The sequence below is a fragment of the Pseudopipra pipra genome, chromosome 20 (assembly GCF_036250125.1).
Source record: "Pseudopipra pipra isolate bDixPip1 chromosome 20, bDixPip1.hap1, whole genome shotgun sequence".
Taxonomy (NCBI): Eukaryota; Metazoa; Chordata; class Aves; order Passeriformes; family Pipridae; genus Pseudopipra; species Pseudopipra pipra.
The window spans coordinates 3,154,038-3,179,724 of NC_087568.1; the positions used below are offsets into that span (position 1 = coordinate 3,154,038).

Genomic DNA, 25,687 nt, shown 5'->3' on the forward strand with positions numbered 1-25,687 from the left:
TGTGCTTTTTTTTTTTTTTTTTAGGGATAGCCAGAGCTCCACTAGTTGAATCATAGAATTGTTTAGGTTGAGACAGACCTTAAAGGTTACCGAGTCCAAGTGAAGCGAGCCAAAGGAATCCAAGATAAAAGACAGGGAGTCAAGAGACACACAGCCATCACGAGGGCCTGGGCCTCTTCCTCCAGAGCAGGGCTAAAAAATAAACCAAAGAACAATTCCATTTTACAGGCAGAAAGCAAGTCCCACAGCAACTCCTGTTTTACCTGTGGCAGCAGCCAGGAAGCACATGCACGTGTCCTCACGCCTGGGTCAGCTCGGGTAACTGGGCAGGGAAAACTTTTCAGGCTTCACCTGTTTCCTTAACACACAGAATTGCATAAATCCCAGCCCAGTTAAACCTCTGCCTGTCAGAAAAAAACACCACATGCAGAGCAAAGCAGACCAGCAGCCCCACAACCCTGCAGACACCCCTTCCCCGCCCAGGCTGGCTCAGCTGCTTTACAGGCTGTTGGAAACACCATCGGGATCAGCTGCCCTTGGATAACTCCCCTTCCCTGAGCTGTACCAGGGGTGGGTGTTGCTCTGTTCCCTCCAGGGCTGCCCTGGCTGCTGGGCTTGGTCCTCTTGCTCTCTTTGCTGCATCCTGAGGTTTGGGCTCCTGGTCCTGCCCCTTTGCAGCATCCCCGAGGTGGGGGGCAGCTGCTGTGGGAGTTTGGGATGAGCAGCCCCATCCCCACTCCATCCTCACAGGAAACCTGACCTGCTTTGGGTGCTCACACTCTGTCTCAATTATCTGCTGCTCTTTTTGTGGATCTTCTAAAAATTCCCCTCCGTATCTCACCTGGTGGAGTCACAGCTTTGTAGCTCCAGCACTAAATCACAGACTTTGTTATGTGAAAAGAGGTGAAAAAGCTGCCATGGCTTCTGTGTCTGGCACTGCCAGAAACAGTCAGATCCTTCCTCAGATCTCTGTTTTCTCCTAATAGCAGATCAAAGCTTCTCTCAGCAGCGAGGCTCTGAGGCATTTGCTGCAACCAGCAATTATTGAGTGCAAATCACAACTGGCAAGTCAGCATGGATGGGTTAGTGTCACCTTGAAGCAAGATCAAGATGTAAGTTAAACGTTTCTAGCCAGGTTAAAGTAATTAAAGTTACTTTCCCCTAATTTATTCCTTCAGCTGTGGTACCCCTGCATTTCTGGGGTCCCTTTGGATGAAGATTTAGCCTTAACACTCTGAGATTTTGGAAAATTACTCCTATAAGTTAATTATATACTTAGACTAAAGGACTTTAAAGGCCAGGCTGGACGGGGCTTGAAGCAACCTGGTCTAGTGGAAGGTGTCCTTGCCCATGGCAGGGGGTTGGAACAAGGTGATCTTTAAGGACCCTTCCAACCCAAACCATTCTGTGATTCTGTGACTTTGGCTCGTTATCTGAACATCTGCCTCCATCTGAGATCTGCCTCTCAGGTCATCAAAGATCTGCTGCAGCCAAAGAACGCAGGGGAGGGGCTGAGGGGACACACAGCTTGGCTTGGTCACTGCAAGGGTTGGCTCGTGCCCATGCCCCTGTTCTTGCATCTTACACACCTGCAATGTTGCAAACACCACATTTGGAAGATACAAACATCTTCTTGAACCTGCAGAGCAGCAGCACCAACCAGATGTTCTTTGCAAGAAGCCCCTGAGAACCAGAGTGACGTGGATCCGGCGGCCGGTGCTGGTGTTGGCAGGCAGGGACCTGTGATTCCTGCAGTGCTTCCCAGAGGATCCGTCACCTTCCTGCACATCCCTGGAGTGAAACCCGCGGAGGTGAGGAGGAGAGGGTAAGCAAAGTGTCCCTCATGTTTGCTTCCCCCAGCACCTCCACACAACATTGCCCTGAGGATGGGTTTGGGGGTTGAGGAGCTCACCAAAAAGCTGGAAAAATGTTTGTTTCTGGATTCGTCTCAGGGTGAGAAGATCAGCAAGAGCAAAGGCCGTGGTGCCGAGCAAAGTGTCCTCTGGTGACATTTCTGCTGGTGTGGAGGTGGAGAGCAGGTGGCCACCCAATCTTCTCATCCAGATCCCAGGCACCGAAATCCCCAGGTTGGCTTTTTGCACTGTTGGGTCAACTGGAGATTCTCACTAAGGAATAAAAAAAATAAAATTCCAGGCCTGGAAGTTCTCTTTCTTCTGCATTTGGTTTATATTTTACAGTATGTATTACCTTTAAGCACTTGCACAGCTCCTCTGATGAACTCTTCGGGCTCCTCAGGGTCGTGGAGAAATCCTGCTGCAATCAACTTCAAGAAGACATTCACATCACGTTGGTTTAGGTGGAAACAGTAAACTTGATTTATTGAAAAAAAATCTATTACATTTATTCCTTTATTACACAGGTTTAAAATATTTAAAAATAGCTCTTATGGGCATTACACTTAAATTTTATGACATGTTTATTGGACTTTGAAGAAATGTACAATATGTCATTTGACACTATATTTTAAAAAGGGCCTTATGTACTAAAAAATTTTTTTTCCATAGGTTTTATTTTTCTTATCAACATTTGTTCAAGTCATATATATTAAGGGAGGAGGGAAATAAAATTACACAAAAAGAAGGTCTGCAAATACAAGTAGTAATTTTATTGCAATATACCGTAGAGCTAAGTGGTCTGGGGAAAATCGGAACAGTTTGGAGCTCAGTACAATTACAACACTGTGGACTTCAACAGAGGAATTTTTTTTTTTTTTTTTTTACTTAAAGCAAAGAAATAAAAGGAAAAAAAAATAAAAGAAAAAAGCTCCCTTGATGAAAATTTATAACAGAATCACATGACCTAGACGGACGCACACGTGTGGACATACATCAATATATGGCTTTGCTGTTGCAGAGAGGAATGTGCAACCTTTCCTGACCTTCCCGCTGTTCCTGAACAAGGCTGTTGCCAAGGTGACTGAGAAGCTGAATTCCTTATATATTATTATATATTCCTTTTCACTGCTTTGCTGCCGGAGTCTGCAGTTTTTAGGGTAGCACCTTTTTATTCTTTTATTCTCCTAAATTGAAAAAAAAACAAACCACCAAACAAACCCCATGAGAGAACACTCCAGAAGAAGGGAGATGGATGGACACGGCTCTCCCAGGCCAAAAAGCACCACGCGGCATCGCCGCTCCCTCCAGCACGGCTTGGCCTCCCTTCCTCGGATGCTGCTGCTCTCTGCTTGGGAAGGAGGGGGGAAAAAACATCATATATAGGCTTTTCTTCACAGTAAATGTGATGTCTTTTCCTTTATGGTGAAAGATCCCCCTTGGTTCAAGCGTTGCTGTAACACTCCAGGCCAAATAATAATAATAATAATAATAAAAAAAAAACACCCCCGCCCTGCAACATCTATTTTTTCCAGCTGAGAGATCTAAACGAGGAAAACGGCCACGGAGAAAAAAACAAATGGAAAAAGAAGATGGTGTCAGCACGTTGTGAGCCGTGGAAAAAAAAAAAGCCACTGTGGGAACAGCAAGAGAATTGCAGAGTCCCGGCAGCACCCACACGGCTCCGGCACCGCGTCAGGACACCCGACATCTACATAAATTAGCACCACAAACGTTCAGCACTGAGTACAATCTGCTCTGGTTACCACCGGGAAAAACGTGTGGATAGTCTTGGGAAAAAAAAAAAAAAAAAAGAAAAAAAAAAAGAAAAAAAAAAAGGAAAAAAAAGATGTAAGAAATAAAGGAAAGTACATTTAGTACCTTTTCTGCACGGACCGTAAAAGCTGCTGCGATACAAAGGAGAGGAGAGAGTCTTCTACTTAACAAATATAAAGGTGACATGCATTTATAAGTCTGTCTGAAAGTGTCTGAAAGCTGGTGGGAGATTGGCCAGTGGCAGGGTATCACCAGTGTTGTATTAAAGTTATCAAACAGATAGCACCACAGAGACGTGTAAAAATAAAAAGCACCTTTTTTTTTTCTTCCTTTTTTTTTTTTTTTTTTTTACACTTGATATTCAGAGAGGACAAATGGACTTCCCCTGCCACTGGGGATGGATTTGGTTTTAATTATTATTATTATAAAAGAATGTTGAAGGGAAAAAAGAAGAATTAATTTAAAACAGGTATGTTAAGCAAGCGCATAAAAAGGCAGAGACTCAAAGCAGATCCTGCTTTTCGATCAGGGTTTTGTAGAAAATTTGTTAAAAAGTGGCTTTAATTTCCTAATTTTGAAGTGAATCCTTCCAAAAGGCAACTGTGGCTCGGGGGGCTGTTTTGCACCTCATCCTGCCAAGACTCATCCTGGGTGTCACTCCAAGGCCCTCCTGGCTCAGGGCTGGGAAGAGGCAGAGGCAGTGGGGACAGGAGTTTTTATTCCCAGGTGGATGCTTGGCTGGGCTGCTGGTGGGAAGGGCGGTGGGTTTGATACACACAAGGTCACGTGCATGTTTGGAAGCCAGAAACATTCAAACATTTAAAATAATATACAATACAAATATTTACTTACAAACATATAAAAATATAAGCACCTTTAATACATGGGAGAGAGATGCCCAGTGTGACCTCTAGCTAAATTTTGCGAAAACGTAGAATTAGGCAACTCAGTGGAGATAACTAAAATTTCTGGGATTGGCCACGACACCTCCTTGCTAGAGCTGAGCCAAATCTCGTGGAATAACAACAAAATGCCTTTGATGAGCTTTGGATTGGAGCCAGGACTTCAACATCAAGCTGAACACAGGAGTTTCAAGTTTTTCCCCAATTTTTTTTTCCTTAGAAACGAGCAGACAAACAACAATCTACAGGCAAGCGCTCGCTGCTGCTCACGAGAAGAAGAAGAAGAAGAAGGAGTCTCTGATGGCGGCGGGGTCTGCTCGGTGGCCCTGGAGCAGCAGGGACAGGTCTCCGGGCCACGTGTGCGGCGGTCGGTCATGGAATTCTGCGTCCGTGGTGACTGTGGGTCAGAGGTGTCCCAGAGGAAAACTCAGGGGGAAAAAACGAGGGATGAAACGAAAACAACAAAAAAAAATAACCCATCGCTGTCCAGTCTCGCAATGTGCATGTGACAAGGAATTCTTCTTTTCTTTTTTTTTTTTTTCTATTCAATTTTTTTTTTTTTTAATTAAATGGCGCAATGAGGTTACGAGGTTGCTCATTTGGAGACTAGTTTTCAGGTGGCTCTTAGCCCATGAAGCAAGCTGGTCCCACCTCGAATCCAAATTTCTGTGACGCTTCTCCGAAGTCATTGAACATGATGTCGACTATAGGTACTTGCTCTACTTTGGGCGTGTTGATTTCCAGGATGGTTTTCTGATAGCCCTTCTTTGCCTGGTGGGGAGAAGAGGGAGAGAGATAGAGGAGCTCTGGTGATGCCTTCCAAGCCAACATCAGCAAGGTATCATGACTGAGCATTCACCACTCAGGCAACGCCCAGAGATACCTTACCCAGGCGTTTTCTGACCCAAATTAGTCACCCAGCAATAAACACGGATTTATTTGCCCTGCAGATTTACCAGACGTGGGATGGGGACCACTGAGCAAAGCCCTGGGAGATGTTCACCCTGAGCCCAGACTTTGCTGCCATGCAGATCACGACACACTAACTCTGCTGTCAGCACATCTCCCAGCCGGAACAGGAGCCTGGTAAAATTGTTGTGGCTGTGCAATAGTTGTTTTACCTCCCCGAGGACACGCATGGGTTGTTGAGCAAATGGGAGCGATTTAATTTGAATATATTAGTTTGACTATTACCCGAGCGCTACCGAAAAGATCACATTTAAAGTTTGATGGAATTCACAAGGTGATGTTGTCTTTTTATTGTGCCTGGTAGCCATACAGTTATTTCCAAAATATAAATAATTATTAGAGGAGCAGAAGTGCACCCGAGGGCATACAAGGCTGCACAAACAAGTGAATTTATGGAGCAGCTTTTGGCTCTACCTTTCCCTCTGATTTGTGTGTCTCGGCAGAGTTGGCTGTATCACAGCTACTGAGAAAGGGCTGTAAGATCAGGAAAAACACATTCAAATAATGGTCTGAACATAAGCCCTGGAGATCCACTGACTGCAGCACAGCCAGAGCGTGGGTCCTACCAGGACCTCTGCGGCAACGCCGTGTCGGGCAGATCAACCTCATTTTCCACACAGCAGGGCTCAATCACAGAATCATTTAGGTTGGAAAAGACCTTTAAGATCACCAAGTCCAACCATTAACCCAGCATGGCCAAGTCTGTAACCTGAATCAGTTCTAGTACTCGCTCCCACAAATGGATTGAATGCATCTCTAAATTTCTGGCAGGGTTCTCACAGCCTTTTAGTTGGTCTAAGATTCAGATTAAAATCATCTTTAATGTAGAAGAACTGTTGTAAACAATAAACTCCCTTAAATCTTAAATATCCTGCCTGTGGTTTGGGCAGCACAGTCTACCAGGGAGGTTACAGGAGTCCAGGTGATGCAGAGCAACCTGTGCCAGGGCCTCCCCACCCTCACAGGGAAAAATTCCTTTCTAATAGCCAATCTAAATCTATCCTTCTTCATCTTAAAGCCATTCCCCCTTGGCCTAGTATTCCTCATTAGAGAGAGGAATGATGGCACATTTAAACTCAAAGGGTTTTCAGCAGGCACACCCACCCTAACAAGTGAAATGTGTGATCCTACAACATCCCTGAGACTTCAGAAGGGAAAGGAAGGCACTTTTTGCCAGGGACATGTTGTGTCAGCAGGAGATATGAGGTACTTGAGGATAAACTTCTGAGTTTATCCTTGCCCTTTCCCTCTCCACGAACATGTTAAAAGAAGTGATTCTAATATGATTTTCCTCATTGCTCCTACAGCAAAAATCGTGTTTGTGCCAGAACAGAACCATTTTAATCTCAAATTATGTGGGGAGCTTTTTCTGTCAAACATCTCAATCTTTCTGTCCCGTGGGCTTCAAGCACTGCAGTTCCAGAGGGTGGGAATTATGCATGTTTTTGCACCAGCAAGCTGGGTCTCAAAATAAAGGCAGGCAGCACCTGCTTTGCCAAATTTTTATCTCCTGATGGCAGATTTTTAAGAGTTTAAACCCAAATCAGGCATCCAATGAAAGAGGCAGAAGCAAAGAGGGGATGCTGAGCCCCTCTGGAAACTGTGGCTGCTCCTTGTGGCTGAAGGGAAGGTGAGGAGCAGGATGGGCTGGAAGGGGAGGGGAGAGCTTCATTCTGGGCAAAAAAATCTCATGGGGGGAAAAAGCTGAAGACAAAGATGTTAGAAGTCACATTTGAAACACGAGCAGGGGTGTGAACCTGTCTCCTGCATCCCTTAGATCATCTCATCTGTACAGAGCCAGGCTTTGCTTTGGTTTGTCCTCTCCCAGGGGCACTGGTGGCTCCTGTGAAGGGCGGGGGGACACACAGAGCAAAGCCCAGCTCTGGGCTGGGCTCCCCTGGCTGGAGCTGGATGCACCCCCATGACCAGCAAAGCCCCTGGGGCTGCACACAGAAAAACCTCATCCAACCCAATGCCAAACCCTTAGTACTTTCCCCTCCAAGATTTCCTGAGGGCAGTTAAAAAGATCATTATTAAACCTGCAAAACTCATCCAGGACTGGGTGTCATCGCTCACCTCACCCCCTGTGAGGAAACAGGGGAGAGCAAAGGCAAGGAGGGGACGTTTAAAAGCAGTCTAAAAGGAGTTTTTAGGCAGGTTAATTTGATTATCAGATCAATTTGATTCCTAGAGGTGCTGCAGCTTCTCCTGACCTGGAGTGGAATCACATATTCCCAGTTTATGGAAGAGCGAGCTCCATGTCTCCCATGCCAGGGCCCGCCCTCAGGACAACTACACCAACAGGCACAGGAAATTTGGAGGGGATTTGCTCCGAGGCAGATGGTGCTGGACAACCCAGGGAGGGGGACAGAGAGCCCTGGGGTGTCCCCTTCCAGCCCTGCCCACGTACCGCGCAGCCGTCCAGGGCGGCTCGGATGTAGGGGTTGTTGTCGTAGGACATCTCCTCGTCGTTGGAGCCCAGGAACCTGATGGCCTTGTCGTAGCTGTTGGTGGTGGCATCGTGCCAGGCCACGGACTGGTAGCAGTTGTAGGTGATGTTCTGGTGGGCCGAGGCGCTCAGGAGCCGCAGGAAGGTCATCTGCACCACCCCGATGGGGTTCCCGTCCGAGTCCACGTAGGAGAGCTGTGAGGGGGCAGAGAATGGGAAATGCTGGGCAGTGAGGGGGGATGCAACGTGTCTGGGGAGGCTCTGAGGACCACCAGTGTCACCACCCCACCGGGGTGCAGGCACTGCTCCTGCCACAGGGCTGCTCTGGTCCTCCTGTGGCCGGGGCATGGATGACAAAGGGCATTTTATTCTCTTGCTGCACATGAGCTAAAAAAATAAGGCTAATTCAAGGCATGAGACAAAAGGAAGGGGAATTCAACCCAAAAAGGTGCACATTTGGGGATATATGTCTCAAGTTTAAGCCAATACTGAGCATATTTCTCCAGCTTTTGAGGAGGAGAGAAAGCAGATTCCTGTAAGGGTTTGGGGCTTTATTTTTCTGTCCTGTTTGACAAGATTTCCTGCCTGCTGTGGGTCTTTTATTCTGCATACTCTGTGGTATTTCCCATTCATTTTTCCTGGGCACCAAACACTGGGGTTTCAAGCAATCTTTGCACTTGATCTGCAGCAATCCTGTTCCTGCTGATAAGGACTGGGGGCTGCTGTGGCTGGCAAGGCTGCACTCAGGTAAAGGGAAAATGGATTTGCTGCCCTTAGGGCATGTTGTGAACACAGGGCTGCCCCTGCACGCTGAGATTTGCTCAGTTCTTCCCATCAGGCTGCTTTTCTCCCAAGCAGGAGAACGGTGCCTATAATACATTTCTGCAAAATGGAATTTACTGAAACCCAATTCCAGCGCTTAAGGGATTCAGGACTTTCTGGGAGTTTTGTGCCCCGCCGAAGAAGCAAACACAAAATGAGTTTGCACATATGAACTGGCTGTGCTTGAGGTGGCATCTCCAGCCATGACCAAGCCACTGCCCTCGAGGGACAGTTGGGTTTCTTTAGAAACAACCAGGAGAAAAACACAGGCACAAAACCAGCGGAGTTTCCTTCGAGGTACCACGAGACATCGAGTTGTGGTGCAAGCTGCAAACAGTAGAAGAGATTCATAACCAGGTAATAAAACAATGAATTAAAAGGTAATAAAAATAAATGAATGTACCAACCGGTTGTCAGGATACTGTTGCACTGTCCTCCTGAGAGTTAAATATGACTGACCAGCAGAGAGCCAGGCATGCCAGGAGAGCTACCAGAAAACCACCAGGACGTGGAAGGAAGGGGACACAAAATGCCAAGCACTTGGCACACACCCAGTGCCATGTGGCACTACTGACCTGCAGGACCCGCTGCTCTTATTTGGTCTTATTTCAGTTCAGAGCTTGGTTTGGAGCCTGGCTGCTCATTAAGGGGTCTCTGATGCTGTTTAGCTTCTGCAGATTGAGTGAAGCCCTGTCCCAGCTTTGCAATTGGAGCCACTGGGAACTGGTTGTGGGCATAAGGTTTGCTCATGGGAACAGCTTTGCAAAAATCAGTCATTTCCTCTTTTTCCTGTGCTGGTATTTCCCTGTGGCAGATGCCATATGGCTGTGAAGGATAATGGGATGGGATGGGATGGGTGGCAGGCCTTGTTAGAGCTAGTGGGAATTGTGTGTAACACACACAGAATGAAAGCAGAAGAAAACATCTGCAACCCTCTCATCCCTCTAAATTCAGTTTGGCTGCATCATGAGAAAAGGTAAGAAATTGGCTCCAGGTACTCTGTGTCATTGATTAATGACAGTGTGGAAGCATCAAACCAAGCTGATTTCTTCGTATTGCACAGTTACTACATCCTTCTTACTTTGGGTGTTCCCAGCTGCACACCCTGTGCAATTCCAGGATTCACCTGGAGCCCCCTGTCAGCAGTGCAAAGCATCCAGGTGAAAATCTTCCCCTCCAATTTGGGGTTCCCCATGGGCTCAGGCACCAAAAAATCTGCTCAGCCTGCGTGGAAAGACACCAGGGACCTTCTCCATGGAGTAACAGGAGCGGAGTTGCACCCAGAGGAGAACTCAAACTTATTCATTCCCTCCATCTACACACAGATTTTAGCTGATCTGGGATCCACCAGGAAAATATCTCCTCAATTTACCAATCTCATGGCTCCAAGTAGAGACGGGTAAAATGAGGGGACCTTTCAAAATAAAGAGATAAATAACTCTTTGCTTCCATGGCTTGTGTGTTTAAAAGTTTTGTGGATTGCTTAGGTAGGTCTTCTACGTGCTGGTGGCTTTTTTTTTTTCCTCCAAATAGAAAAAGCAGGAAAGGTAAAAAAAGCAAGAAAATGACAATACAAAAAGATGGAACAAAGAGCTCCAAGTAGCACCAGAAATTCCTATCTAAAAAAAATAAGCCCTAAGGTCTAGGTTGACAATTGAGCCTCTAATGTAGCTGATAGACTGGGAAAAAAAGAAGCAGGGAATATGGAGAAGTGAAGGCACTTGTGTAATATTAACTGATTAAGTGCTCTGTAATTAAGCTATGAGTAGTTGCCCTCCAAGGAGCCACGAGGCTGAAGCCTTGGCTTTGAAGCCTTACTTGATAATGCAGAAAAGCTACAGAAGCCACGTCCTTCTTGTGGGCAGAATCAGAGCAAAATGTGTTTAGCAGCGATGAAATGCGGTGCAGGGAAACAACGTGGTGATTTTCTGGGTTGTTTGCCTTTTAAGGTGGAAGTTTGGGGGGCACTGCAAGAACCCCCTTCCCTGGGGAGAGGACAACAGCATGGAGCAGCTCAGTGTGACACAGCAGAGCATCTGCCTTTGGGGGCAGGTCGGTTTTATCTGCTGGATAAATTATCTTCTTCCCTAATTCTCCTCATTTGACTGAGCTCATTATCTGCTTCTTGCTAATCCTACACAAACTGATACACAAGGGGGAGATTTCTGTTGCTTAAGGAGACCTGGCTGACCCTAATCAGCTGCTGCTCTGACATCCCTGACCAGGACTTGGTCTCTGTGGGAGTGATCTGTCCACAAAGTGGACAATTACAGGACAATATACAGGAGTTTTCTCTGTTTTATGTGTTGCTGTCTTTCTGACATCAAACATTGTCTGACTTTACAGCTGCTCTTCTCCCTTGAAAAAATCCTTAATTGTGACTAAGTCAAAACCCTGCCCACTAGACTTGGCAAATGCAGGTGACTTGAAATCTTCCTCTAAAATAGTGACTTCATGTCTCCCAAGCTCCGTGAGGAATGTGGGAGTCCCTGGTGTGGCTCATCTCCAGTATAGGAGACAAAATCCATCCTTTGGGGAAAACCTGCCCCAGACCAGATATGTGCAGATCCACGCCCTCAACCTGGATACCAGTGAGCACAGGCTGTGACAGCTCTGGGCTGGAGCATCACTTTAGGGGTCTCTCAGCTCTTGGGATAAGGCCTCGTCTCTGTGGGACATGGGGACACCCAGTTTGCCCTTGCCATAATGGGAACTGATGAGGAGACAGCAACAGCCCTCCTTGTGGGATGCAGACATCCTTGTGGGATGCAGAAATCCTCGTGGGATGCAGACATCCTGCTGTGCCCTGTGAGGACAAACCTACAACAGCTCCATCTCTTCAGGGTCCCCCAGCACATCACTGTGTCCCCTTCTAACACAGGGCAAAGCTCATCACCTGTTCCCGGGTTCCCAGTCAAGCAAACTGGAAAAAAAAGTGCCTCCACGGGGTTTTGTTTCTTTCTCAGTATTCCACCTTAAATGTTTTGCCACGGCTGGTGGTGGTGATTAGTCCAGCATGCAGAGTGCAGCAGGTCTGGCCATACCAAAGCAGATGAGGAGCTCTGATTCAGGCTCGAGGGCCAAGGTGAGCCACTTACCAAAGACCCCCGCTTGTATTGACTATACCATGTGGAAGGCTGTTCTTTGGGCCAACGAGCCATTTTACTCTGTAAAATATGACAGGGGTTAAGGAAAACAGAAAGCACCAAGATGCATCTTACCAGTTTACCGCGCTTGAATTCACTGAACCAGGAGCCCGGGGTTTCCTTTGGCCAAGAAGTAATTCTAGCCTAGTTTGGGGACGGCAAGGAGGGAAGAGAGAAAGAAAAAAAAAAAAGAAATTAAAACAGTTACATTCAGTTCCACAAGCAGCATGTCTTATTGGAAGTGTCCAACTTCCTTCTGAATAATTTCTTAATCTTTTACACCAATAATAAGTGGTGGGCAGAGCACTAAGGTGCCCCTAGAACAGAGGAGGATGGTGTGGTCCTCCCCCAGGTACCCAGTGGTGCTCTAGCACCACCTTCCTTAGCTAAGGGCTAATGATCTCTGCCTCCTAGACACTTTGGATGCAAATCTAGCAGTGCAGTCTAATCAGAGGAAAAGTAAAAGGAAAGATAGAGAGGGAAAAAGGAAACATGGATGGTGAAAGGTGCAATGATCTTCATGGGAGGGCTGCGGTGGAGAGGCAGCGCTGGAAACTGAGGAGGCTTCTGCCACTCTAATGCCAAATCCAGATGCTGTGGGGCTGGGAAAGGCAAAGGATGTGATTAAGGAAGAGCCTCTACCTGTCTCCTGTGTTTAAGGTGCAGCACAGACCGTGCAGATGGTGCTGGACCACATGTGATGGAGCTCCAACAACCCGGAGCGACGGTGACCATGACAAAAAACCAGCCATCAGAGCACTCTTTATGGCAGCCCCAGCCAAGCAGCTGAAGCACTTTTTTTGAGTCAGAGCACAAGGAAGTAACATGGCTGCCTTCTGCTCCCTCACCCTCCCACAAACCCCCTAACTTCTGCCTCAAATCTCCCCAAAAACTACAGCCAAGCTCCATGCAGGTGTCTTGGGATTGTCCTTTCCTTTCCAGCACGTGAACTGTAAAGCAAGTCAGCGTGTTTCTGCTGGTTGAGGGATGAACTGAGAGGGGATATGGCTCAAACTCTGCTGTGGCTTATAATAAAACCACTCAGCCAGTACTCAGTGCTTCTGTGGTCAATGTTTGCATTCCTCTAGATGGAAAAAGAGCAGGCTGAAGGTTTTTCTTATGAATAAAGTATTGCAGAAGCGTAGCACAGTTTGCACTTGAGGAGTATCACACAGAGCCCCTCACAGGACGAGCATGGCAAGACTCTGAGATCCTGTAAGATCATGGCCAGAATCCAATTTTAGCTGTCAACATTTCGAGGAGAGACATGGCAAGTTGATGCACAGGAGAAGAAATCTATCTCCTGTTTAAACAGCCCTAAGAAAAACTCCAGGAATATTTATGTTGCATGTTATTTGTTCAGCAGTGACACATATTTCTGGTGGGTGAAATGCAGCAAGCGAACGGCTCAGCTTTGTCACAGCTGGAGCACAACTGTGACACTGGCAGAGCTCCCCCAGGCTGAATTGCAAGAGCTTCTGCTTGGCCAGTGCAAGAGCTGGTCCCCAGGCAGTGGGAAGAGCAGCTCTGGAAAGCAGAGTGCATGGATGCAGGACAAAAATGATGAGTTTGGTTGAGCTAAGCGCATCATTACACAAAATAACTTCATCAACCTTGCACATCAGCACCAGGGAGAGAGCTGACGATACTTGCAATCATTTAGGATCATTTGCCCACAGGAAACAGCAGGAAAAAATGACAGGAGATAAACATTTATCTGCTCTGCTTGGAGACACAGTAAGGGGAGAGGAGTCAGTGGTGCTTAGACATGCAGGCAGCGGAGCGACAGCCCGGCTGGGAGGGGAGACAGGGAATGAGTTAAACAAAGCTCCCAGGGAGCCCCAATTCCTGCCCCAACACACTCATCTGCCTTTGTACAGCAGAGTTAAAAAAATTAACGTTTTAGTATTTATTATGCCTGGGAAATCATCAAAGGCTTGTTCCAATCTGACTTACTCAAAGAAATTCTCTTTGTCAACATGTTCCTTATTATTTTAGAAGCAATGTTGTGTAACGAAGGAATGTTCTGGATCTTTGATCCTCACTGGTTATTATTAAATTATCCTGAAATTGACTGTCTATGAATATTCATAGTAGGGAACAATCTATCACCAGGACACAGGGGGAAATTAAAGGTTGTGTGGACTTACTCCTTCAGATTTCTTATCAGGGAAGATGCAAGTCTCTCCACCAGCTGTGAAATTACAGTAAACTTTGAAAGAGTCCCTGGAACATCCTTGGTTTGGATCAACCCAGTATTCACCTGGATGCATGAGCAGGGAGAGAAGGGAAGAAAGAATTAGCACTGGGAAGGAAGGACAATGGGCACTTTCCCAACCCTCTTACCAGGAATGTTTCATCTCTGTCACAGGCTACTATTTATATGTAGTTTATGAAAAACTGGTTTTGAAAAACTGGTTTAAGTTCCTGTTCTAGTTAATACTGTGGCACTTTACATAAGAGATGTTTTCACTCTATATCCCCATTCTTAGAATAGAAAATTTCACTTGGAAGGGATGTACAATGATTATCTAGCCCAACTCTACAAATTCCTTCTCTTCCAGCAAAATTTCTCATGGAGCACCAGGACAAGGGACTCCTCAAATTACTCCTCCTCCCACCCTCCCTTCTCTTTGTTTTGTGGAGCTGGGAAACCCCCAGTGTTCTCTCCATATCCCCTCTGTCCCAGGACACACCATCTGGGAAGTCGGGGTGACAGAGCTGCAGGTCCTTGCAGGTCCGTGCTGGGTTGTGCTGAGTGCCCAGTGGATGCTTCATTTGCTCGATTTCCAGTTTCAGGGAGTTCAGGGAGCCGAAGATCTCCTCCATGCCATCAGCATAGTCCATGTAGTTGTCGGCGTTCCCGTCGTCCACCAGCTGGCTGGCGTCGATGTTCCGCCTGGTCCTCTTGGAAGCCTGGATGGGCAGCGGCTGGATGACCTCTCCAGGAGGACCCTGATTTGTGGGGAAAGAGGATACAACTTCTCATTGCACTGGAAGTGGAGGAGAGGCAGGAGAGGTGACCAAAGCAGCTCCCAGCACTGAGAAACAGCATCACGAGATACACGTTAGACATGTAAAACACCCCTGATGGTGCTGCTGAAACATTGGGTCCACCTTCCCTTTCCACCTTCCCATTAGTAATTTCTCCCTTTACATCCTGCTTTCTCCCCCAGCATCCCTAAGAGATGCCACTCCCTTCCCAGGATTGGCAATGAATCCTTGTCCAGAAATCTTCTACTTCCCAACGTTACAACATCCATTAAATCCAAACATGGTTTCACACTTTGTGTCATGGATTCTACTTACAGGAGGCCCTGGGGGCCCAGGAAGACCTGATTCACCCTTTGGACCTGTTGGACCCTGGGTGGAAAAACAAGAGAAAAACACGAGTCACTCAGGGAAAAAGCAGTTGTTACTTTTATCACATCCCAAACATTATTTCTTTCACGGCAAAAACCTTATTCTTCAGGCACACTACAGGAGTCTTCTTGTACCCACCTCCCAAGAAAATGTTTCTTTAGGTTATCTTTGATGTTTAGGTAAAAGAAAAGATCAAACACTGGGGACTAAAGAGACAAATTTTGCTTAGGCTCCCTACAGAAAAGGAAGGATCCTCCAATGCACAAAAACTTTACCCCTCCAAATCAATCCAACATCTTTACAAGTCAAATACGATCTTAAAATTAATAAAACATTGAATTCTGAATGGGAAAAAGACACTAGGAAGTTGCCCAAGGGGAATTTTTAGCTGCCTGCAAAGGAGATCTGCACCACGAAGTTTCAGTGTCGTATTTCTCACCGAGTTCTTCGCTCTTCAGCTTCTCACCTCCCGCTTTCAGTCTATTTTTAATACCCTCCACTCTACAGCAGCAGGTTTTCTCCCAAGGACTATGCACTGGATTCCTCCTTATGATCTGTGCTGCGCTGCTGCTCAGTGAAGTACAGTTGTGGCACAAAAACCTTTCCCAATTACCGTTCCTGAGCTCAGACAGCCTGAAAAGGCTGCGTTTGCTACAGTCATCTCTGGCTAATTGCTTTAATGCCACTGATGTGGAGGAGTCACAGCAGGTTCTACACTTAATAAGAGCTCCTCAGCCTCTTCATTTAACAGTGTCTATACTCACTGATGATCCTTTAGCACCTTTGGGACCAGGTGGACCCTGCGTAGAGAAAAAATATAGAGAAGAGTCAGTACATTTCCAAGCAGAGAAGTCATCAGTCTCTCCTTAGAGAGAGAAAATAGTGCTATATAAAAGGTTTTTTTTAAAATTCACTCTATTTCTATTTCCACTTTCCACAATCACTTGAGTTGGGTGCTGCTTTTATTTGCCAACACACAGAAAGCATTTGTGTCAGAGCAATCTGTGTCAGTACTCCACAGCCCTGCCCTGACGAGGACTGGAAAAGCTGCTGGGGGCTCACTGCAATGTGAGGCTGATCCTGGCTCTGTGCTAAGGACACCCAGCTGCTCATCCCAGGATATCCACTGGGAAAAAATACAAATAGCAGGAAAAAGTGCAAAAAATCACCGTGTGATTGCAGATAATGCAAAAGAAAGGGGGAAGAGAAGCAGGGTGGGATGATTTCCCTGCCTTCATCCCGCCGTGCCCATCTCACACGTCACCTTCCAGCACCCCTGGAACTCATTCAGGTGTTTGTAATGGGCTCAGCTGAGCAAACCCGTTGTGACCAGAACCCTCAGACAAGGTAAAGTCAGGCCAGGACTGTGCTGGGTATTTGAGGGCACTAAAGTGGCTCCTGAAGGACTGTGCAGCTCCCAAGGAATTCCAGGATAATCAGTTGCCACATACCGGTAATCCTGGTGGCCCTGGAGGTCCGATGGGCCCAGAAGGACCTGTGATACCCTGAAAAATAACAGCAGAACAACATTGATTTGACCACCCAGCTTCAGAGGACTCCATCCCAATCTGGGGCTTTAACTGGTTTTTAAGCATGTGCATGATCCAGACAGGAGCATGAACAAGGAATCCCATATCTCATTTAGGCACACACAGTTTTAAAAATCAGCCCTCTAGATGAATATTTAATGATACCATCCCTCCAAGTCCATTCAACTCTTTTCATACTACCCTTGAGAATCTGCTTCCCACTAAAATGGGTCATTTTGCAGCATATCCACATTTCACATGTAGAATAAACCACATTAATATAGAAAATATTCCTTTGAAAATTAGCAGGAGTCCCTTTGACCATCTCTGCTGGGCTGTGCCTCCTCAAGGGCAGCAAACCTGCAGCTCAAAAGCACGTCCCATGAAGATCTAATGGAATCTTTACCTGTTCTCCTTTGGGTCCTGCTGAGCCCTGGGGGCCTGGGAGACCTCTGTCACCCTTTTCTCCCTGCTCTCCCGGTGGCCCAATAAGGCCAATTAAACCTGGATGACCCTAAGGGAAAACAGCAGATGTTAATTAGGAATTCTCACTGGAGGCAATTGAACACCAAAGCTACACAGCAAAGACATTTCTAGATACAAACCCAAATATATCCCAGGTGCTGTTCTTACCTTCTCCCCTTTAGGACCAGAGTCTCCTTTCAGACCAGGCAAACCCGGTGGGCCCTTTGGGAGACAGGGGGAAAATAAAAGAGGGGATGAATTCATGTCACACACACCCATTTCAAAAACTCTTGGAATTTGATACTATGGACATACCATTGGGCCTGGAGGACCATCTGGGCCAGGGGATCCTGGGAGACCTTGTTCACCCTGTAAAACAGTGCAATTCCCTGAAAACAGTCATCCATGACAGCAGTGCTCCCAGCTGGGAATATTCTGATTATTCGCCTGTGCCTGGGAATGTTTGTCCTGGCTTTTCCCAGATGGCAAAGGCAAAAGGATTTATGGTCCTTTCATGCTCAAATCTCTAACTGGAACAGGGACTTGGGAGGAAACTCCCACCCAAAAAGAGTGGCTGAGAAGACCCAAGACTCAAAGAAAACATGGTGGAAGATGTTACTCACTGTTCTATTATTTCCACTAAATATATTTTATCTGCTGTCAGATATTTAAGCACAGACAGAATGTTACTCTGGGAGAAAAGTATCTTCCAAGCAGATGGGATATGGTGAAGCACCAGGAACAACCCTGCCCAGAAGCTTTCTCAGACTGGGAATACTCACGACTGGACCAGGAATCCCTCGAAGGCCGTCGGGGCCGGGCTTCCCTGGAGCACCTTGGGGACCAATTGGGCCAGTCTTCCCAGGAGGTCCTTCCAAACCAGCTTCACCCTGGAGGGAAGAGGCAGGATGGTTTAATTTGTGCTGGGGCATCAAATGATTTTCAGTACCCTGTGGCTGCTGCCAGGATGTCACGGGGTGGAGGCAGGTCCACGCAAAGCAAGTAAAACTTTCTGTTCCTTGATTTTCCTACTGCTCCCTCCCCCTTGTGCACTAAGGAGAGGTCTCCAAACTCCTTCACTTTTCAGCCTTGCTTGTTTTCCAGCAGGAACCACCCCTTGCCTCTGAGCTCCACAGGGCAGGAAGCTTTCCTGGGTTCAGTCCTGGGAGATGAGCTAGTAAGAGGGAATCCTCCACCATCAGTGTTCCTGCAGCTGCCACAACAACTGGATCTATAATTTGCAATCCCTCTCTCCATTTCCCCACCACTCCTACCAAAACAATCATGGCCCCATGTTTGCCCTGGGAAGGGACGTGGGGCTGTGCACGCCCTGTTATTTACAAGACGTTAAATGGCCAAATATAGCACTTGGTCATTTCAAAACAAGAAAAGACGTTCCCATGACCTTACCAAGCCCTAATTATCTCCACAGAGTTTGTTAAAGGATGAAACATAAGCTCAGATTTGATGCCAATGTCCCCAAATCCAGGTTAATTTGTTGTAAAATGCAGTAAAATCAAATCCCTGCCTTTCAAACGCTGGTGTTGCAGAGGCTGATGCTTTTGGCATATCAAGGATGTAGGAGAAGTAAAATCCCCTTTAATTCTTACCTTGGCTCCTTTCTCTCCTTGCCTTCCTTCGGGACCAGCTGGACCAGGAGGGCCCTAAAGAAAGCACAAAATAGATGCAAAACACAATTAGATCACAGTGATCTGAAATGGTCCATTGGAATTAGCAAAATGATGCTGCAGCCCCAGGGAAGGAGGCAAAATGGAGACAAATATCTCTGGAAAGCTTTTTGAATTAGCTGCTTGCTAAATGAATCCCTAAGCTCTGCCAGCAATGCAGGAAGAGCAGAAGCACCTCATACTTGTATTTTCTTTTGGCCTGTTAACACCTTAAAAAAAAATCCATGGGATTCAGCTGACAGCTTCCCATCAATTTCCAATGGCTGTGGATGGTGTATAATTTCTTTTTTTAATTATCATACATTTTACACAGTATTTACACAGCATTTATGGGAGACTTCGCAATAAAATGAGTTTTAAAAAGTCAGCACAGATACATTTGGAAAAATCCTCCTAAAACAACCAGCTTACCCTTTTTCCTGGGGGTCCAGAGGGGCCTGGCTCTCCCGTGGGACCAGGGGAACCCTAAATGGAGAGGGGAGGAGAAAAAGCCATAAATGCACCACGAGACGTGTGAAAGAGCAGCAAATGTGTAAAACTTGAGTCAGGATCTCGAGTTTGTGCTGAGCTGAGGCGTGGGCAGCCAGTACAACTCCCAACACCTCCTCGGGGTGCAGGTGGTATCTCGTTTTATCCCTTCCCACCATGAAGTACCATACGGCGCGGAAAAGCTGAAAGCAAAGGCTTGGAAGTTGTTTTTCCATGAGGTAATTTATGCTTTTGGGATGTATTGCTAAGCTGGATGGGTGGGTGGGTGGATGGATGGGTGGATGGATGGATGGCAGCAGCCAGGCTGCCACAAATAGGATGGACGGGCATCAGGGGACCAGTGCTGGTGGGAATTTGGTGCTCAGTGTCCTTGGACCTGCACACAGGGAGTGGGGGGAACAGATCTCATCTGTCCAGTTACTCACAGTCTGTCCAGGTTCACCATCATCACCTTTGTCACCAGGGGGACCATCTTGACCCTGAATAGGAAGACAAAAAGAAACAAGGAGGTGTATTTAGGGTATGAATGGACTTGAGCAGAGTGTTGGCAGCAGCAGGTTCAGCTGGTCTTCATGTCACCAGGCACCACCCCTTCCCACCTCCCACTGGGAGCACTGACAACATGATGTCCAATGTCAAATACAGGGATAACTGCACTCATATAGCTACTGCCCCAAAGGCTGGAGCACAGTCAGACAGACTTTTGGTGGGACTTCCTAACCTTTCCCAAGTAAGGGAAGAGTAAATGACAGAGGAGCTTCTGGGGAATGAGCAGCACAGTCACACTTCACCAAACTAGGAGGAGGAACTGATCTGCCCTTCTGTGAGACAAACACTTACAGCTGGACCAGGTTCTCCAGGAGGACCAGGGTCGCCAGGGAAACCCACTGGACCCTGCAAAGAGAGAAGAAGGATAGTCCCAAGTCAGGGATGTTGCATCTGGAGAACTGCAGAGCACTAGTGGACAGCATGGGGAGTCACCCTACGGAGCAGGCCCCAATTCCCTCAAACACAATCCCAGATCACATCCCATCTTTGCAGCTTCAGTATTTTCATCCTGTCACAGCCTCTGCATCCAGGCTGTGCAAAGCTCCAAAGGCAACATTGGGGGTTTCATTTAGTTTTTCATACAGACATTGGACGGGTGACAGCAAAATCCTCACAGCTTTGGGGAAGGTGCAGATTAGAAGATTTTGCTTCTGCTTCCTACATGATGTGTAACATTTTTTCCCAGGAAGATCGTCTCAAAGCATTTAATGACTAAAACACTTCACCATTCTTCCTCAGGCAGTGTCTGTCAGGTACTTCAAATGATTCCAAGACCAGCACTCAAAAACCAGATTTCACCCAATCACGAGACATCCCAAACCCCATCTGTTGAGAGATGAGTAACTCCCCTGCCTCCTCTGCTGTTTTATGCCATCTTTGCTTATCTCAGAATAAATTTCTCCAGACAGCAAGCATCAAAGGAGAGGGCAAGATAAATACTGTACCATTGTCATCTGGTATAAATCAGGAGAGCTCCACTGGCTTCACCAGAGCTACAGCAATTAGCAGCAGCAGGGATCTGGCCGTGGAGGTACAGCTCCCAAATCCACATAAATCTTCTCTGTGCTGTTTTGGAAGCTTTGCTCTTTGCAGAAGACCTTGGCAATCCATATCCTGAAGTGCCAAGTAAATCTAGTGCAGGCCCTCTCCATGGGGGTGAGTTTTATGATGGCCTGCAAAAAGGGCTAATAATTCCAGTATTGCTGGAAAATATAGCACAGCTGGGTCTTTCCCTCATTAGCACCCTAAAGAAGGGGGCTCATATCATGTATCATTAGAGGAACAATTCTATGGCTGGTAAATGCTTTCAAATTTCCACAAATATCTCTGGAAAACCTATTTTCATGCAGAAATCCCTGCTGGGCAAGCCAAGGAAACACTGAAGGGGTACTTACAGGGCTGCCTTTGGGACCATCATCACCTGGTGGGCCTTTGGGGCCAGGTGGGCCAGCAGCACCAGAGGGACCTGCTTCACCCTTTTCACCTCTTTCACCTTTAGGACCCTGCAAAGGAAAAAAAGGTGTTTCTGTTATCCAGGAAAACAATGTACTGATCTCTAATTATCCTTTAATCAGTTCTGAGAAAGAAGCTCTATTTGCATCTCCAAACACAAGGACATGATTTAGCAGTCCCTTCCCACAAAGATTAAATGGTGTTCATGGTGTTCAGTCGTGGGTAGCCCATATTTGGTGACTAAATGTGATACTATAAATACCCAGGAACATGGTGATGTGTCATCTGATACCCAAACCAAGGACAGGGTTTCTGTCCCATCCACATCCACACCTCTCCATCCACATCCATGCCTTCCCAGAGGGTACTCACCGGGAGCCCAACCTCGCCAGGAAGACCAGGCTCACCAGATTCACCAGGTTCACCCTGCACAAGGGAAAAGAGGATGGAAATACTTATATTTCGGCAGGGTGATGAGATTTTCTGCTGACGGAGCAAAGCTGACCGAGGAGTGTTGTAGCAAACTCCTGTGAGCTTCAATCAGGCTTGTCCAGATGCTTTACCTTCTCTCCTACTGCACCAGGATTTCCTATTCCCCCAGGAGGACCTTGTGGACCATCTGCTCCTGGTGGCCCAGATGGGCCTCTGGGTCCTGGTGGGCCTGGTGGACCCTGAGAGAAAGGAGAGACAAATTTAAGACACATTTCTCAGAGCAATGACGTCAGTGATGAAAAAAGAAGTATGGAACCATCTTACCATTTGCCCAACGTCTCCTGTTTCTCCTTTCTCCCCAGGTGGTCCAGGCAAGCCCTGTGGAGGTGGAGGGGGTGAGTGTTAGCTGTGAACATCTCAGGTGAGCCCCAGCTCTCACTGCCCCAAGCCCTCCCTCGATGCCACAAGTCACCTGCAAGCCCACAGGGCCGGGGGGACCAGGGAAACCTCGGGGTCCTTCATCGCCTTTCTGCCCAAAGAGGCCCTGCTGTCCTCTGGGTCCTGGCTCTCCATCAGCTCCCTACAAGGAAAGGGTCTGACACAGCTCAGCAAAAACACAAGGTAGACACAAACCCCATCCCCATCACCTCCTGCTGCAGCCCATGGCCATGCCCGGCTCGTGTTGGGCATCAGCAGTGCCAGGCAGAAACTGCTCATCCTTACAGTGTTTTTTAGTGGAAAAAAGGAGAACAGTACTCACAGCTGGGCCAGGCTGACCAATTGGACCCTGGGGGCCGGTAGGACCTGGTGGACCCTGTCACAAAACAGAAGGGCAATGTCAGCGTTAGGAGCAGAGCGCCAAGTTCCCTTGGAAAAGGTGATGCCCTTCAACACAGCCTCCATTAAACCTGCATTAATTCCCAAACCAGAGAGGGAGAACAGGGTCAGGTGTCTCTGGACACACTAGCATTCCTCAGCCCTTGTGCCAATGGCACAGCAGACACATCTTAACACATTTTTGCTCCAGAAAAGCAATGTCACACCGCTCAGTTCTATCTAAATACCCATGTGTGACTCGTGTTCCTCAGGCTCTGGGCAGCACAGAAAGGGTGCTTCAGTGTGCTGCAAGCAGCTGGAGTTATCATAGAATTACAGAATGGTTTGGGTTGGAAGTGACCTCTAAAGGTCACCTGGTCCAACCCCTCTGTCATGAGCAGGGACATCTTCAACTGGATCACAAGGGGAACTTCAGCCAAAGACCCAACTTCAGTGGCAAGGGGTATTAATGTTTCACAGATGTTTACATGGTACATGGCTGACATGGAAATGTCTCATTGTGTTCCTAGGAGCTGGAGGCTCTCACTCTTTTTAATATCATGTGGGTATTTGATGAAGAAGAGGAGGGAATCAAGCAATGAAAGAAATACATTAAAATTATATTGTTTTCTGTTTCCAGCAAGTCACACAATGTAACAACACCCCTCAAGAGAAGCAGCTGCAATGTCCACTGCACTCACCTGCTCCCCTTTGTCGCCCTTGCTGCCCTTCTGGCCAGGCTCCCCAATCTCACCCTGCCAGGAACAAAGGAGCACAAAGTTAGTTCACTTGGTGAGCACCTCCCCATCTCAACAGTCCAGCAATAGTCCTGAGTGTCTGTATCCTCATCCCAAAGCTGCCAATTCCCACAGAAAAAGCCTAGAGTGTGCTGAACAATGCCAGTGATTTGACCATTCCAGGTATAACCAAACCCTTTTCCATCCTGCAACTCTCCTTGGCTGCCATGCAATGCAAGAAGCATCATTTTGCAGACCCTTTTAGCAGCCATGAGAGAGTCATCCCAGACTGTGTTTTCTAAGAATCTTCCATTCCAGAGGGGCTTAATGAGAGAGTGGGCAAAGGTAATTAATTTGGAAAGGCCAGGCACCCACAGGCAGGTGCTGCTGCAGGTTTTAGGGGAATGCAAACTGGATTTCATGGAATGGTGTGCCTGTGGCTGGCAGAGCACACAGAGCCCCATCTGCTGCTGCTCCCCAGGTTGGATGCCGCTCATCTCACTTGGGAGCACTACAGAACATGCTCCAGCAGCACATCCCACCCAATGTGGTGGAAGCACCAAGGGGGCACAGTTCCTTGGTGACCCTGGAGCTGAGTGACCCTGAGCAGCAGGGAGCTGTTCCCACCTTGTCTCCATCTTCTCCAGGGGGGCCGACAGGACCTGCTGGACCCGGCAGTCCCACGGGGCCCTGGATGCCATCCCGGCCAGCTGGTCCTTGAGGACCCTTCTCCCCCTGGAAGCAGAAGAACAAGCAGGTCACACAGAGCTCTCCTCCACCCTCCAACCAGCCCATTACATCCCATTAATGTTTTATTCAGCTGCTAACAACCCCTGGGCATGAATAGCAAAACCTGTTCCAGCTGATATTTCATCAGGCTCTGGGCTCGCTGTCTGAAACAAGACAAAATTTCTGTCTTGAGAGATAACGAAGGAACAAACAAATCTACACAGTGAATACCCAGATCCCAGCTGCAATTTCACTGCTATAGCAGTATAATCAGATTTAATCTGAACCCTCTGCCATCTCTCTCCAGATGACAAACAAGACCCCAACTAATTTTTACTCCCACAAGCCAGGTTTTGCTGATTGTGCTCCAGGCTGCCCCAGCCTTTTCCCTTCCCTGGCTGATTCCTAGCTAAGGGGGGTTCTCAGGAGGCCCTGAGCTCCCCCCTGAGCTTCTGGACAAAGGAAAACACCTGAAGTGAATAAAGCAATCTCTGCTGGCCTCCTGCTTAAACAACTACTAGCACTCCTCCAAGCTGGAGCCTTCAATCAAATTTGTTTGTTTACAGGAACTGAACAGTGAATATTTTCCAGTTTCCTCGTACATAATTTAATTGCATCTGAATCCTGGGTGCTCTCTTCTGAATAATTACATGCCACATAAATTGCCTATTCATCTACCCACTGACTGATACATCATATAGGTACTCGGCAGGACAGATGTTCCTAAAGCTGATTCACCAGGAAATTCCTGCCTCTGGATTAGCTGCCGGAGTTTCTAATAAGCCAGCAAATGTGGAATACAGTGGCTGCTAAATGCTTTTGATAACAACATCAATCACCCATGAGATGGAGCCTGACATCACCGACGCCACCGCTCGCTCATCTTGCTGGGCCTGAAGCCGAGCTTAGGTTTGAGGCAGGCAACCCAAACATCCCTTCCAACCCTTTTGGGCGGGAACTGGAGGCATGGGGACTGTCAGTGCCGAGCTCTCCAGGAACAGAAATAGCCACATCCCAGCCCACTCCCTCCTGCCCGCACGTGACATTTCACGCGCGTGCCGGGGGAGCGAAAGACGTGCGAGTTTGCGCGGGTTGGCTGGAGAACGCTCCGGAGAGGGACCATATGGCAGGACTCAGCCGTGCTGGGCTCGGGATCCTGCTGGGAGCAGCTCTGTCACGGGCACCAGCGGGGTGGATGCCTGGGAGCGCTGATGCTGCACCACCACCATGCAGCATCCCAAAATCTCCGCAGCGCCTTCCCGTGCTGCCCATTGTCCGGGGAAGGATTTATTTGGGCTCCGTGGAAACTGCTGCTCCCATCGCATCCTTGTAAGCAGGGATAGGGCTGGCTCGCTCCTCTTCCCAAAGGCCTGGCCTTTGGCTGCTTGTCACTAGGAGGTCACACAGGCTGTCATTTCGCCTGCTCAGCCCTTGTGGCCTGAGGACATGTTGGTCCCTGGGGATCACATCCATTTTTGATAGCACGGGCATCCCAAACGGGGCAGTTGAGCCATTAATATT

At 47.6% G+C, this 25,687-nt stretch overlaps 1 protein-coding gene across 2 annotated transcripts in view; it reads right to left on the bottom strand.

The window, feature by feature from the left end:
• Positions 1–2,312: 2,312 nt before the first annotated feature.
• The window catches only part of COL5A1 (collagen type V alpha 1 chain), a 147,502-nt gene continuing 124,127 nt past the window's right edge, over positions 2,313–25,687 (bottom strand). Inside the window, exons 43-66 of one of the 2 annotated variants that reach the window (XM_064676749.1) lie at positions 24,065–24,172; positions 23,402–23,455; positions 22,645–22,698; positions 22,357–22,464; positions 22,209–22,262; positions 22,016–22,123; positions 21,825–21,878; positions 21,395–21,502; positions 20,292–20,345; positions 19,877–19,930; positions 19,374–19,427; positions 18,885–18,938; positions 18,057–18,164; positions 17,590–17,643; positions 17,443–17,496; positions 17,216–17,323; positions 16,732–16,785; positions 16,045–16,080; positions 15,227–15,280; positions 14,614–14,872; positions 14,068–14,180; positions 11,870–11,938; positions 7,911–8,144; positions 2,313–5,302 (exon numbers count right to left, since the gene is read on the bottom strand). In XM_064676749.1, the coding sequence (XP_064532819.1) occupies positions 5,156–5,302; positions 7,911–8,144; positions 11,870–11,938; positions 14,068–14,180; positions 14,614–14,872; positions 15,227–15,280; positions 16,045–16,080; positions 16,732–16,785; positions 17,216–17,323; positions 17,443–17,496; positions 17,590–17,643; positions 18,057–18,164; positions 18,885–18,938; positions 19,374–19,427; positions 19,877–19,930; positions 20,292–20,345; positions 21,395–21,502; positions 21,825–21,878; positions 22,016–22,123; positions 22,209–22,262; positions 22,357–22,464; positions 22,645–22,698; positions 23,402–23,455; positions 24,065–24,172 (2,154 nt within the window). In that variant the 3' untranslated portion in view covers positions 2,313–5,155. Of the gene's footprint in view, positions 5,303–7,910; positions 8,145–11,869; positions 11,939–11,992; positions 12,062–14,067; positions 14,181–14,613; positions 14,873–15,226; positions 15,281–16,044; positions 16,081–16,731; positions 16,786–17,215; positions 17,324–17,442; positions 17,497–17,589; positions 17,644–18,056; positions 18,165–18,884; positions 18,939–19,373; positions 19,428–19,876; positions 19,931–20,291; positions 20,346–21,394; positions 21,503–21,824; positions 21,879–22,015; positions 22,124–22,208; positions 22,263–22,356; positions 22,465–22,644; positions 22,699–23,401; positions 23,456–24,064; positions 24,173–25,687 lie in introns of both variants that reach the window. The other variant, XM_064676748.1, reaches the window with a different exon arrangement.